Below are 15,063 nucleotides of genomic sequence, written 5' to 3'. Positions count from 1 at the left end.
GCTTGTCTTTGAAGTCCATTTCCTCTGAAATCCCCCTTTTCTCGGATACTCATGCTGAGTCCATGCCTGCACAAATCCACTAGATCTGCCTCTGGCATCCTCATAGTTCAGGGCTACTGCAATAGATTCATCTAATGTAGTCACATATTTAGCCCGAACTTCCATTTTAATCTGGTCGTTCAGCCCATAGATATAGTCTTTCAACTGAACCGACATAGGGAGAGGGTCTGTTATTTTCATAACACATTTCCTGAACTTGTCAGTGTACTCTGGCACCGACAAATTCCTCTGGCGAAGGTTTCTGTAAGCATCCCAAGCTCGGGACTCTTCATCAGGTGGAAGAAAGTGTTTCTTAAATTCAGCCTTAAACCCTTCCCAGGTGGTAGGGGCAACTTAATCTTTCTGTTGCTTAATCCACCACCTATCCGCTGCCTCAATAAACAGGTGAGTGGTCTCACGGATTTTCTTTAGATCAGATCTAATTTCACAAATGGCGAAGGCTTCTTCCCACTTGTGTAACCAAACCTCAATCACATCAGAACTGCGCTCGATCATCCGACCAGCGTACTTCTCCGGTCTATAGTTAGCAATATTAGGTACGTTGACCTGGTACCTTGACCTTCGCACGTTCTGATGAGTGTATACTGGGCTCTGGCTCTGCTGGGCTTTGCCCTTTTCATTTCTAGATGGTCTAGCCGACAAGGCTTGCACCATCTCTCTAATTTAATTTTGACCAGCGTTCACTTGAAGCTGCTGGTTCATGATCTGTTGTAAAGCATCTTCTAATATAGAAATCCTACCCACCAGAGTAGGTGTTGTGTGATGGGACATTTCTTGCGTAGATCGTGCTCTAGATTCTCCAGGATTTACCCTAAAATCTTGTCCCTCTGCCTCCATTGTTTCAAAAGGGAAATAGATTTTATTTTTTTTTCACTTCGAATTTCCTTCTGCTGTACAGGGATAAATCGATTGCAAACTTTGCTGTACAGGAATAAATCGACTGCAGACTGGAAACTAAAATTTATCTCAAAGGGAAAAAAATAATGCTCCCAGGAATATTCTGGAGTCTCGAATTTCTTTCTTCTGCCAAACCTTCGTAAGCCTCAAAAATCTTCGTTGAACTAATCAAGCACGTTTTGACGTCGAGCCACTCAGCCATATAACCTTACTGCTGTTCGTGCGTCGTCCATCGCCACGCCTCTCTCCACGAAGTAATCCTCCGTCTGCGCTCCCTTCGTCCGGCCTGAATGCTCACCTGGCTCTTTCGTTTCGTCGTCAGACGCCCGTCCATACACACAACCAACTTGCCCTTTTCATACGCGACTTCTTGAGTGCAAGAGATGGAGTCCTGCGATGTCTTTTGGGAGTCGGTGACCACACCCTATGATTGAGCTGCGTCGATCACACCACTTTGTTAAGCCCACGATCAGTCACGCATCCCGTGCGCTCTGGTCTTTCGATGGCCGTCCGTGCCACCCTACTTCCTTCATACGCTACTCCTCGCCCAGCCTGAAGCACGGATCCGTAACTTCAGTTTCACGCGCCACCGTTCCCAGGCCCTACTGTTCGTCATCACATTCTTGACCTAGGCTCTGATACCAAAAGAAACGAACACTGACTAATCTCTCAGCCTTTCTGTCGATTCACGTTCTAAGATTCACAGGCGTTAGCATCCCGTATATCCTCCAAGCCTCCTTGTAGATCGCATGTACACTCAAGATACGAAATTTTCTTTCCTCATGCATATCCACAAGCCCACAACTCCCTAGATGGTTCCCTATGCCACATGTCATCATTTTAGACCTTTAGCTTGGTACACCATTTACCCCTCTCTTGAGGCACAATTAAAACATTTGCCCCTTGGCATTTTTACACATTTAGGTGCACCTAGGCCTTAGCACTCAGAACCACCTAGTCGATGCCAATACACCCTCACCTAGGACCTTGGCAATTACTTCCCTTGACCATTTTATTTACGCACATAAAATATTACAAAAGTCGGTCATCTAAGAGAAAATGCCCACCGATCTTTCCGAGGTCATGCTATCTCGGCTAGAGCATAACAGATATGGCTATAAAATTTCAGTGATGTCTCAACTTGGATGAAGGGTGATACGAGCATTAGCAGGCTGGCAAGGCTCCTTTATATGTTGATGCAGTCTTGATTTTTCTCTCAAGCCTGCTTTAACCTGTCCAGCGCATAAAAACCTCCAGCTAAGGTGGGCCTAGAATTCAGTACTATACTAGAAGGCTGTGGATTGCTGGCGACTGAGGTTGCCAATTCTGAAAGTGGCATCTCAGGCCTAGTTTTGTTACACAACGGGGTATCCTAAGCCCTTCAAAAAGCGCCTTTACTTCAAAAATATCATGGAGTATATGAGTGTTCACAATTATTTTGATCTGAACAATCTAAGATGCCTTGGATTTATTTTGAGCTGCTTGATTGCTTGCACAGCAGATAATGTGAAGGTCGTGAAAGTTTTCACACTTCAAGATGTTCATTGTCCTAGAGAGGAAACAACACAACCACTTCTAACTTCATGCAAGGATATAAACATATGCTCAAGCCAAAAATTCACATCTAGTTGTTGGCCTTGTGTATGAAAGAATAAACTTCAAATATCACTAAATCAACAATCAATACCATGAATTATCATTGAAAAAAATAGTGGAATGCCGTGGATGGCTGGCGATTGACATTGCCAATTCTGAAGTGCCATCTCAGGCCATAGTGTTGTTACACGACTGGGTGTCCTGAACTCTCCAAAAAAGCACCTTCAATTCAAAAATATCATGGTGTATATAATTTTTAACAATTATTTTGATCTGAACAATCTAAGATGCCTTGGATTTATATTTCAGCTACTTGATTGCTTGCACAGCGAGGATATAAACATGTGTTCAAGCCAAAAATTCACATCTAGATGTCGGCCTTGTGCATGAAAGAATGAAGCTTCAAATATCACTAAAGCCACAAAGCAATACAATGAAAAGCAAGCATTTTTCTGAGCAACTGGTGTAATCAACCACTCAGCCAATATCAAAATTTGCAAAAAAAGGCCAAACCAAAAAAAAAAAAAAGACAATATACCTCAATACTAACTACTTCATTTCAGATCCAAAGAAATCTTTTCATACCTTTGGGATAAGACCATCACGAACTCTTGTCTTTGCTGGTTCTGGAAGCCTACATAAACAAGCATTTGTTCATAAGAGAGTGGGATTGATCAGAACACTTCCATTTCTTCAGTGAGGTGAATACAATTGCAAGGATACTACTATCTTACCAAACAAGTTTGCTTTTCGAAAACAACTAGACTGACTTGTGAAAATGTGGCAGAAAGGTGAAAACAATTGCAAGGATACTACTATCTTACACAAACAAGTTTGCTTTTCGAAAACAACTAGAGTGACTTGTGAAAATGTGGCAGAAAGGCATTGACACATTCAAAAGGTCTAGGCTAGAGCTTTTGCAGCCTTGAGACTGCAGCTGCATCAGCCAAGCAATATCCTTTTTAAATCTTAGCATACGGCCGTCGGTAACACAACCATGAAAGTTAAAATTTTCAAGAGAGATTGTCACATCGAATTAATGCATTATTCTTAAAAATATGGTATGATTTAGCAAGCTCAAGGCATTTTCTTGGAACAAAGGTACACATGGATCAAATAGAAGAGTTGAACACCTACGAAAACAATCTTTCAATTTTTTTCACCTGCATGATGGCAGTTAATGTATCTATTGTCAAGTTTGGTGGGCACTACCCACCTTGGTAAAAGATGCATAAAAGGCATCACACTTTGTTGCCGCACAACCAACTCTGGATCGAAGACAACCATCATAAAAGCTGCCAAAAAGTCATTTAATACCTGCCAGAAAAACTCAGATCCATGAAGTGGCCAAAGGAAACAGAAAGCACTCAAGTCTATCATTACACAAACGAAAAGGATAACAAGTCCTACGTTAATAAAATCACAATACTTACAAAAATGCATGAGCAGAAAAAGCATCCAATGTCTCAAATTTACACAGAATTGATTCACAATCACTATATGTATATATATATCTTATAAGACTTATAAAGTCTGCTGATCCTTAGGCCTGTTTAGGCAACAGTACAAACTCCTACAAACCCAAATTCCCAAATCCTCTTGATGGCACTTGTAGCTGCCTGTGGCATGGTATACTGGCTGCATACTTGTCCATGCATGTATCTTGGATGTAATTTAGTTACTGATCAGCTAAAATAGGACTCAAGATCAGCTAAAATAGGCAATAGAGAAAGTACTTGGACTAGGTGCATAGCATGCACCACTGTGTTTGTAGAAATATAGAGTCCATTGTAGAATAGCCATGTTTTCCCTGAAGGACCAAACGTATGTTAGCAGGGAGAAAATTCCGAAGTTTAGGCCAAAGGGCATGTGACTTGTTATCCACTTTCTTTTGCTGGGATAGCGAGCATCCAATGAAATATTCACTACATCTCTCCAAAGACCCTTCTACTACAAACTCTGCCATAGGTGCCCATATGTCCTACCATAGGAGAACAATGCATCTCCCTCAACACCAACATTCTATATTGTGAGTCTAGAACCGCTGTGTTACTTCCTCGCCACCCTGGCTAGCAGCAATGGCTGGCAAAGACCCTAGACAGAGGAATCTGTAGACACTACGGAAGGCAGGTACTGGCCAGCAGTATACAGGTACTGGTCGGCAATACAGCAGAACTGGTCCGTAGTGCACAGGTACTGGTCGGCAGTACACACGTACTGGTGGGCAATATAGCAAGACTGGCTGATTGGTACAAACAAAAAAAAGATTTATTAATGTATTCGGGAGGCCTCACATGCCTATGAGACAAGGTACAATCAGAAAAGTAACTCATACAAGCCATTATGGGCTGAGACAAGAGCTCGCTAAGGCCTTTACTGAGTACTATACTCATACAAGCCATTGTGGGCTGAGGCAAGAGCTCGCTAGGGCCCTTAGGGTTATACTAAGAAACTACACCTTGTAAGAGTAGAATAAATCCAATCATACAAATTCAGATTTTTGTTAATCGAAAGTCCAAATTTCTACAATGAAAGCAAAAAAGAAAACGAAAGAGAAGAAAAATGAGCTAGCAAATTTTTTGGAAAACCAAAGGTACACACACCTAGCAAGCAAAGCAATGCTTATGTTGTCATCAGTGCCCAGGCATAAGTAGCTATATTGGGTTTCTAAAGACCAACGGAGTCTCTTGGGCAATACTAACAAACTCAATAACTAGAAACTCAGAAATCCTGTTGACGACACTTATTCAGAAGCTCTTGGGTCGACGAGGAGTCAGAGACCTTTGTGAAGGTGACAAACAGCATGGAGTGCTTGGTATCTTCCAGGTGCGTGGCTGTTGACACTGACACGAGGGTGGATTCCATGGAATACCCTGGGGTCTCATGTTCAGATGGATACTGTACTTCAGAAGGGGACAGTATAGAATTACACAGACTATTGGTATGTGCCTTGATGAGGTGCATGGTTTTCTTTTAGAGCAAACACACGGGAAGCACGACGATCTGGTATGTACTTGATGTTCTTCATTTGAGCCTTTATAGCATGCTGTGGAGAGACTCTACTCTTCATTTGTCTCTAGTAATGCGAGATTGGAAGGAATTGGCCTTCTTCGAAGGTAGAAGGGGAAGTGTGGGTGCTTCTTCAAATCTCGGACGCAGATTGCTGGAAGGTGATGGACAGGGTGTACTAAAGGCAAAAGAGTACCTGCTTGAAAACTCAATGAGAGTCCGTGGTCCAAGTTATCTGGAGATATTCATTTGTTGTAGACCTTGCCAAAGGAAGGACAGGTTGAAACAGACCCTCAAAGCATGGTGCATGGAAGACTCTAGGTTAGTCACTCATTATGAGGGGGACAACTAGAAGATCGTGGCAGCTGGATTGCTCAAGCCTTCAAGCTGGATTGCTCAAGTCTGAAGGCGGGAAGGTGACTGAAGGTGGTGGTGCCAAGAGGTGCTACCAGAGATGGACCTGTGTACCAGGATGGTATGCGGAAGCAAAACCAGACCTGGTGGAGTAGGAGCCACTGGATGAAAAGCCATAAAAGGCTTCCGGCATCGAAATGTTCCAGAGGAATACAACTAGGGAGTTACTGGAGCATCGTCATCGACGTGTTGGCATTGGACCGAGATGTGTCAGTGAGAGGGGGTGTTGGAAAGGCCACCTCTCCATCTGTAAGCCCCCATATGAGGAGAGCATGGGGGCGGTGAACCTAGGGTTTGAGAGACTGACACATGAGCAGCAACATGGCTGCCATGTGGGCAAGAATCAAAGAGATGGAAGGTACCTAGAGCTAGGAAGGATCTGCAGCAGCAAAAGGCGAAGCAGTAGCCAGCACAAGGGACCCAGAATAAGAGGCGATCACATGGCGCTGACATCTGCAGGGTGTACAGCTCTCTATGGTGCTGGAGAAGGGCCTGGCAGAGGCGCAATTATGGTGGGATGTGCAGGCGCAGATGTGGAGCAGGTTTTGGGCCTGTTTGGAGGCCCTGGTTTAGGGCTGGAGAGTGAGCACCCAGGTGGGCAGGAGCAGCAGCAAGGAGGGCTGCAAGGGACTGACTCTCGGAGGGCATATTTATAGCCCATATGGGGCAGCCAGTCAGGCCTGCATAGGGGCTGTACCCCTGCCTTGAAAGGAGGGCTAAAGCCCTTGGAGTGTGGGCCAAAGGCCCTAGAAAAGAAATCCCCAAAAGGGGCATTTTGTGGCAGACAAGTCGGCCAGGGAGGGGCTGACTGAGTCGGCTGCTTTGCCCCTCCCCTGTCGGTTTTTACAGCAAGGCCTTGGGCCTATAAAAGGAGAGGCCCTGGGCCTCATTCATCATCCAACCATTCAGCAAGAGCAGGAGCAGACAGGAGCAGCCAGAAGCCACTCCCTTGGGCCTCACACTGGGGGTGGAGGAGAGTCAAAGGTGTGCTGCAGACTGAGTTCCCTAGAGGCTGGACCTTGGCTGTCTTCTAGGAAAGCAAGGTGTTGTGATCTGGACAGAAAGTCTACAGACGCTCGACGTGGAGCACACAAGCTGGAGTCTAGAGGTAGCCGGCAGATAGGAGAAGGACCTTGTGGTAAGATCAGAGGACCATACCATTGGTGGGACTCTGGATCTATCTCTTTTGTATTGTGTCCATAGCTTTGGACGGAAATATATTATTTTTGTGGTTTCTCTATCTGGATGGTTCATTGTCTATTGATGCCATAGGCTCTGTTCTCGCCCCCCAGGCCCCTATAGCTTCCCCACTAGCTGACCCCCTGGAGCTCCCCCTTCCTATTCACAGAATTTTTTGGAGCTGAGGTGCTGCTGCACCTCTCCAGGAGTCCCCGAGCAGGTCGTGATTGGATTAGGTGCCTGTGAGACTGGTCTTTGAGTGAATTCTCAGTTCGGTCTGTCTCTGGGTGCTCCTAGGCTCTTGCTACAGCCCGGAAGAGTGACCGGCACATTCGAAGTGGTGCTGGGCTCTCTTGGGCCTGGCAGCCTCCCCCAAGATCCTTTGAACAGAGTTTCTTCAGGCCCCTTTGCAGGTCGCTGGTTCCAGCTTTGAGTGGCTCTCTTTTACTCTTTTTCTGTGCCTGCAACGAGACTGCTTCTAACTGAAGATAGTCACCACTAACTAGGCAATCTAAGATAAAAATATAGCAGAAAAGTTAGGCCAGGGTAGTACCTTATGAGTTAGGGAAGGAGTAGGAGTGGTAAGTCATAGGCTGGAACTTACACAGGAGCCTGTAGTGGGCTGTACAGGGACAGGACAGGAACATTCCTTGTTTGATTATGCACATCAAGAAGCTCAGCTATCTTGAACAGCCAAGCAATTGTTTACTCCACCAAAGCATATACTCGTCCTCATTTTCCTTTAATTCCTGTTCAATCTTTCAGTGAAAAGTTGGAAAACAGATACAGAGGTTGCTTGATGTAGCCAACACTCCCAGAGGAATGTATAAAAATGTAGACCAGGAATCACACAATGCTGAAATCAAATCTTGCTCCTTTCCTTTGTGCACACAAATGTAGATAGAGATAGAGAGACACAGATCTTGAACAATGCACAGTAGAGTATAGCAGAAAACAGTCTCATATGTGCTCCAATGATGGACAAAACCTAATACAAAAGCATGCTCACTGTGCCACATCTAGCAGCTAAGGTATTGCCTAGATGTAGACCCTGGTGCCTTCAGAGCTGTCTTCTACCTCCTGCTGCAATTCCGATACTACTGTCAGCATGTGTGCTCCTAGGGAGCTTAGATGGCGCATCTGCAGACCTAACTGCAGCCACTACACACCCTCTCCTTGACCTTCCTGCTGCTCTGGATGCAGCCCAAGTATGAGACACAAGTTGACCTGTTCTCAGACCTTCATGCTGCTCTGGATGCAGCACATAAATAACGCACAGAGTGACCTTGATTCCTGGCCTGCTGCACTAGATGCAGCCAAATATGAGGCAAACTGAATGTTTTGCAAGGCCCCAAATGGGGCCCTTTTATAGGGCTCAAGCCCTGCTAATTTGGCCGACCCACTGTAGGGTACACCCGATCCAACCCACTGACAGGGCCGACCCAATCTGTGACTGCCGATCAGTATGCAGCTCCCGGCCGCTTGGACTGCCACATGGCAGGTGCCTACAGCCTGCTCACTTTCTGTAGGCCCGACTGCTGACTGCAGTATGCCGACCAGTCCTGTGGAGTCTGCATCTGTCCACCTGTCCTGCCAACCAGACTACAGCTGGACGACCTTGCTCTAGGCCCTGAGCAGCCATACACTTGCTGCTCCTGCTGCTGCAGATATTGCAGACATGTCCCTGCTCCGGCCATATGTACCTGCTGCTGCCAACCAGCTGCAGGCCTTTGAACGGCCCAACACATGCTGTCATGTAGCCGTATAGCTTCCATATACATCTTTGCTGTTCTCTGCTGGACCTGCCGCAGCATCTCTGCTTGCTGCCTACATGGCAAGCTCCTGCACAGTAGTCAAATCTGCCCATGTGGCAGCTCTCTTTGTCTCCAACATGCTGCTGGCCTACATTTCCCATGTCCTCTTTTGAAGGCTCACAAGTGGGGAGGTATTTCCTATAATCCCAACACTCGAGGAGAGAATTTTCAACAGCATCCAATTGAATCTTGCTTGCCACAATCAGAGAACATTATATACATCCGTTCAAGTTTCACAGAAAACTCTCAAGGGTTTTCAACCACCCAACATGATATCTAAGGGGCCAATGGCCAACACAAAGAGAGCATCCTGGGATGAATCTGAAAGCGCCATCTTTACAACTGACAACACTGTGAGCTTTATGTGTATTCTCCATGGTCTTCTCAACCTTTACTCAGTGACTCAATCAGTTCTAGGCAACTGCCTGGACTATTTTAAAGTTTATTGGACTAGTCTGAACTAGAGTGAAGACATGAACAACTAAGATACTTCCAAGATATAGATTTCATCTTTCCCATTGAGCTGAAAAGAGAATGACTCCATAGAAGGTAGTAGATCACATAAGAAAAAGGGTCTGGACATCCAATCTCAAATAGTGTATTTTAGTAGCATGGGAAATCCCCGTGCTCCGGTATTTCTATCCACACTCTCCAAAGACTATGATGCGGCTGCAGGTACAGCATGGAGACGGGTGGAGGGGGGACACACAACAATAGCTGAATTCTGTTGCCAACCAGTGAAATATAGTCGATTGCAAAAGATCACACCCGAGTATGAAAGCCTCATATAATCATGTCCTTGCTTGCTCTAAGGCTCCCCCACAGATGAGTCCACTTTGTATGGTTATGCTTAACCAATACCTTCCTCAAGTTCAATGAAGAGGCACCTTCCAATCATCTTGATGCCATTTGTTAAAAAAACTAGCCTGGGTATCATATAAGAATTACCAAGTGCAGAAGTGTACATATATGTATGCACAAGGAGACTAAAAGAGATAGTCAAAGTTGATGTACAAAAGGCAGCTGCAAAGTGGTACACACAAATCACAAGTACAAAATTACAGATTACTCGTGCGGAACCCCGTGCCCTCCTCTAAGTTTCGATGTGTACATGCTGCCTAAGTAGCCAATCTAGTCCTATGACCAACCAAGATGCCACAAAGCAGCTGGCCAGCATGCTCAGTAAATTCTGCCTGAACAGTCGGCTGAGTGGTGGGCCTATTTGATGGCTCCTGGATGGGCCCTAAAATAGACCCAAATGGTCGTCAGAGAGACTTTCTACTCAACCCATGGTTGGAGAAGAACCCTACCCAAATATGGCCCATTGTATCCGCCCATTGTCATCCTCAAACCAACAATGATATGCGGGAACCTAATGGACTAACTTACCTGACTTGTTGACACTAATAGGCATCGACTTCCTAACTTGGACTAAATAAAGGACTTCTGCAACACTGATTATGTCGTTTATTGGATCTTTACTACTTTATACTTAAAATCTAGCTCTCCAATGTTTATTACATATAGAATCTGGAGTGGCAACTATTGCATTTTATTTGGAATAAGTTAGCCCTTTATCTGATATTGCATGTGGGTTACCAACAACAGTTTTGCATCCACATCAATTATATGTTTGCCAAGCAAGTCCAAAAGAACTGCCTATTCTTCAAGAAACTCCTTAGAGACTACCGCTTTTCTCAAAGCAGCCATTACCATAGCAAAGCAATTTTTAAATGCAAGTGCAAGACAATCTCAGAATGAGATTTGGCTAAAAGTCATACATGATGAAATCAAATTAAGCATTAGAACAAATGCCTCAATACAAAAAACTAAAGACCCTAACAATGACACCAAACGAAAAGTGCCACTATGACACGATTGCCAAGCTTGATTTCTTCCCAAGAGTAACCTTGCAAATGACCAGTTCGAGTAGCCATAGCGCTCTACACCAATCAGTCATGACAAAAGCCATAGTGTTGATGATGGTATGGTTATGCCTTTTGGAAAAAGGGAATGCATCTATTCCTCAACCAAAGCATGTAGTTTTGCCATCAGGACATTAATGACATGAAAGCCATTCACAAAAAATGACAAGGAATCATAGAAAATCTTGCACACCTTTGATTTCTCTACGCTAGCCTATTATTTATCAGTCTATTCTCTCTTCTCAAGAGGTGATACGCATGCTAACCTTCTTTTTTCCTTTCCAAAGGCATACTGGTATTGTTTAAAAATATGAAAGTTAGGTGGACAGGTCCTCATACAGGTGACTTGCATCTCATATGTGGTACCAATTACACAAGTGGGAATGTGCAAGCACGTTGTGTGTACACTATGCAAAGCAAAGTTCATTGTTTAAAGCTTGTTCAATGAAGCCTCCCCTACTCAAATATATTTCAAGCCACAAAACATCAAGGCACAATTCTTCACTCACCGTTTCAAATGAATAACCATCATTCAGAAGATTCACCACCTGAGGTGCCACGATATCCAATTGAGTGTTATCTTCTAGCCGAGAGATGAGCATTTGAAATAACTTTCGCGTGTCTCGAGTCTTCACATGATCAGTAAGTGACCTGAAATGAATAGATTGTCTCAACTTTTCAGAAATGAATCTCTCTCTCTCTCTCTCTCTCTCTCTCTCTCTCTCTCACCCACACAACTGTGTAACCCTATACTGACATCTTCAATGTCCCTGTACCCCTCTAACTCTGATCCTTGGAAGACTCCACAAAGACACCTCCCTTATGCAAGTGGTATCAGCTTTGTTCTCAGAATATCCTAAGAAAAATATTGCCGTCCTCCACCTTGGTCCCTCTGACTCATCAAACCATCTCTCAATGTCAAACATGAGAACAGTTCCACCTAAATTTGTGTACCTAATCTTGGCTTAGAGATGTCACCGAGAAAAGTTCTTATGTTTTTGTTACCACATTTGACTCCTCTGAATCTTGATTGGACTCCTTCCTTTCCTTCTGATCAGCCTTCTTCTTTCTGCAGTTCCTTGCATAATGTCATAGCTAGTTGCAATAGAAGGATTTCTTGTTTTCTTGCTTCCAATAGATGAAGAGTCCTCCTCATCATCAGATTTGTCATTTCTCTTCTTGTTGGGCTTTCCGTTGCTAGGCTTGCCCTTTCCTATGCCTTGCTCGTCTTTTGCAACAAAGGCTTTGTTATTGAATCTATCAAACTTTCCCTTTCTTCTTGCAGGAGTAGGGGGACTAGCTCCTCGAATGTGACTAGCGCCGACAGTTGCCTTGCAATCATGTTGTCAAAAACCTTTATAGCGTAGCTCCACTCCTATTGCAATCTCCCAAATCATCTGTATCACAAGGTGGCTCTAGAGCGTCATAATCCAGAGAGGCTAATTTGTATCGTCGAGCTTCCCCAACTCCCCAAAGCTAGGATGGGTAGTCAACTTGACGAGGATGTGAGAGGCTTAGGAGTACACTTGTCTAAATCTTGATCCTTCTTGCAAGAGTACCTATCCTTCAGATGTAGGAGATGATTTCCACAAGCCTGAACTGAGATCTCCTTCCAAAGGTTCTCATCTTCAAGCTTCCTGCACTTGCGAGTCTTCCTTAGGGCTCGGATATGCCTGGAGGAGGATTTCGAGGCAATAATTGGCTGTTTTGTCCTTGCACACGTCTTGCATATGTGAAGGTTGCTACAGCAAGTGTGACTCCCAAATATATTTTTTAGTGGCCCTAAACCAAATAAAATAGGTCAAACTCCATGGATCTAATCTTGAGGCATCTTATTCATTTAGGTGCTGGTGCAGGTCCAAGCGAAATAGTAGTAATGATGTCAGCACACATCTTGAGAAATTTGTTTGAGGTGGTTCAGCAGAAACTTGACATATTTTGAAGCAATCTACAACATATTTAGGAAAAAGCCCTAAACACGGAGATTTGCTCTCTTATCTGCAGAGGGTTTGTGCTTAAATAATACGCTTACCCTAATTCACACTGAGTGGAATTGCTGTTCTGCAATTCATTTCAGATTTATGATCTTGCTTGATATACCTTCTATATGTTTTGATGGGAGTGAGACTTGACAACTTGAGCATGGAATTTGCCACCTTGGAACTGGGGTAGTATGTGAAAGAGTGAAAAGACTGATAGAAATGAGCCGTCAGAGCAGAGGTTCTTAGATGAAAAAGCTATTTCCTTGTTGGGCTTCGACTGAAAAGTGATGCCTTACATTGCATAAGTAATTGCAAGAGACTTCTTTGCTGAGGGGCGTTTTTTCATTGAGATTGTAAGGGATCTTCCTCAGGAAAGTATTGTCTTGCAGTTAGTCTTGAGATTGCAAGGAACTTCTTCAGAAAAGGTCTTGTTTCAAGGGTAAGAGACCTCAAGATTGTAAGATCTTACCATATATTAATCATAGAGAAAAGTACTAAATAAGGAGGATGAGAACAGAAAGGATGTGAGTGACTCCACACCTAAACCACTTTTTATAAAAGAGATCATGATCATCAATGCTGCCGCCTGGCCTATTGGGATCAGGAATTATGTGAGATAAAGAGAGGCAAGGAGGGGGGGGGGGGGGGAGAGAGAGAGAGAGAGAGAGAGACTCAAGCTTTAAAAAGCCATCCCAAAGGTACAAAGATTTTAAACAACAGAAAGCAATTCCCTAACGAAGAAGTGCTAATAAAGGCAAGAGAGATACAAATCACAAAAATGAAGAAAGAGGTGAACGCCAAAAAAAAAAGAGCTAGCAAAATCTGAAGAGTTGTATTCACTCCGACTCTACAGGCTTAAAAAATATTTAAATATGACAGTAATGGGTATGACATTTCTTGAATAAGTTGTACCTACTACTCTTCATCCATACCTCGAAGATCCTTATAAGGCTTTACAAAGTTTTCTTGAAGGCTTTGATCTCTATTATCTAGATACACAAAAGTTAGTGATCATGTGTCCTTTCTTTGTTCCAAACATCAAAGTATAGTGAAAATTTATTCATGATGCAATGCTTTTCTCGTGCAGAAAAAAAGTAGATGTAAAACCACCTTCCTCTAAAACTTAATAGCATTATGCCATAAGAATCTTCTTATAATACAGTGACCTTAAATCGTAAAAGATTTGTTACTGTTAGATAGCATTATGGTTAAGCTCAAGGTTTCTCTTGAAAAAAAAACGAATATTGTTTGTCAGGCTTGAGACATTGGGCCGAGAGAGCACGCACATGCATGCATGCAAGCGCGTACGCTCACGTACCTCTCTCTCTCTCTCTCTCTCTCTCTCTCTCTCTCTCAACGAGCAGTGAAGTGTTCCTTTCAAAGTCCGGACGGTCAACCTGAGAGTGCGGAAAAGTTCGGTGGCGAGGGGAATCTCATCGGGAGCGACCTCAACTTCTATGAAGAGCTTCATGATCACGGCAGAGCTGCTTGCTAATTTGGAATGAAAGTGGCGCTTGATGTCAAGACCTGTTGACAAAGACCACCAAGCAAAAAGGTGGGCAGGCATGCACCAGGATAGGAAACACAAGTAAAATACAAAGAAACAAGAGTATTTGTGAGGCGTCGCATTCTGCATTGTACGCAAATCAATCGTAATTCTGTGTTGAAGTTCTAAGGGCCAAAGCCCAAAAGGGACATAGCTTATCTGCGCAAATGCGCACCTCGAAGATGCTGGAGACGATCTCCTCGTCCACCCTTGTCTTGATAGCAAGGTACATTCAACTCCTCAGCGGCTACAAATTCCTAGATGATAGCTAAAGTCCGCCATTACAAGAACAACACCGTAGCTTAAACTCTTGCAAGACGTGAACGAAAACCAACCCTTGAAGTTTTGAACGCCAAGAACACTAGCTCCCTTATAAAGTTTGGGTTAATCTCACAAAACAATGCGCACACTCCCGCCGACTTCCAGGGCCTTTTGCCCATTCCTCCTCCACAATATGATTGTACCTAGTTCCTCCAAACAACTCACTTGCAAGCACCTCCAAACCCGCATGCTTTTGCACAATGGAAGCATCAGACTTGGAAGCTGTTGCACACCGTGTGCTTGCACGTTCTTGTGTCACCACCGCACCTTCTCCCAGGATTCAAAAAAAGGCAGGAGTCGAGGTAAGAGCGTGCTGAGCT

The 15,063-nt window shown here is 44.0% G+C and overlaps 1 protein-coding gene across 5 annotated transcripts in view; it reads right to left on the bottom strand.

Moving 5' to 3' along the window:
• Positions 1-14,839, bottom strand: part of LOC147884296 (nuclear distribution protein PAC1-like) — a 93,161-nt gene extending 78,322 nt beyond the window's left edge. For 3 of the 5 annotated variants that reach the window (XR_015543692.1, XM_087399003.1, XM_087399000.1), the window contains exons 1-5: positions 14,598-14,746; positions 14,274-14,403; positions 11,404-11,545; positions 3,770-3,870; positions 3,139-3,187 (exon numbers count right to left, since the gene is read on the bottom strand). Coding sequence is in view for 4 of the 5 variants with exons in the window: in XM_087399003.1 (XP_087255129.1) it covers positions 3,139-3,187; positions 3,770-3,870; positions 11,404-11,545; positions 14,274-14,347 (366 nt within the window). In the remaining variant the exon portion in view is untranslated. The other 2 variants (XM_087399001.1, XM_087399002.1) reach the window with 2 other exon arrangements.
• Positions 14,840-15,063: the final 224 nt, after the last annotated feature.

Source organism: Dipteris shenzhenensis, chromosome 27 (genome assembly GCF_047967505.1).
Source record: "Dipteris shenzhenensis isolate YYH24624 ecotype China chromosome 27, Dip_SZ_1.0, whole genome shotgun sequence".
NCBI classification, from domain to species: domain Eukaryota; kingdom Viridiplantae; phylum Streptophyta; class Polypodiopsida; order Gleicheniales; family Dipteridaceae; genus Dipteris; species Dipteris shenzhenensis.
This window is presented reverse-complemented; position numbering and strand designations above follow the sequence as displayed.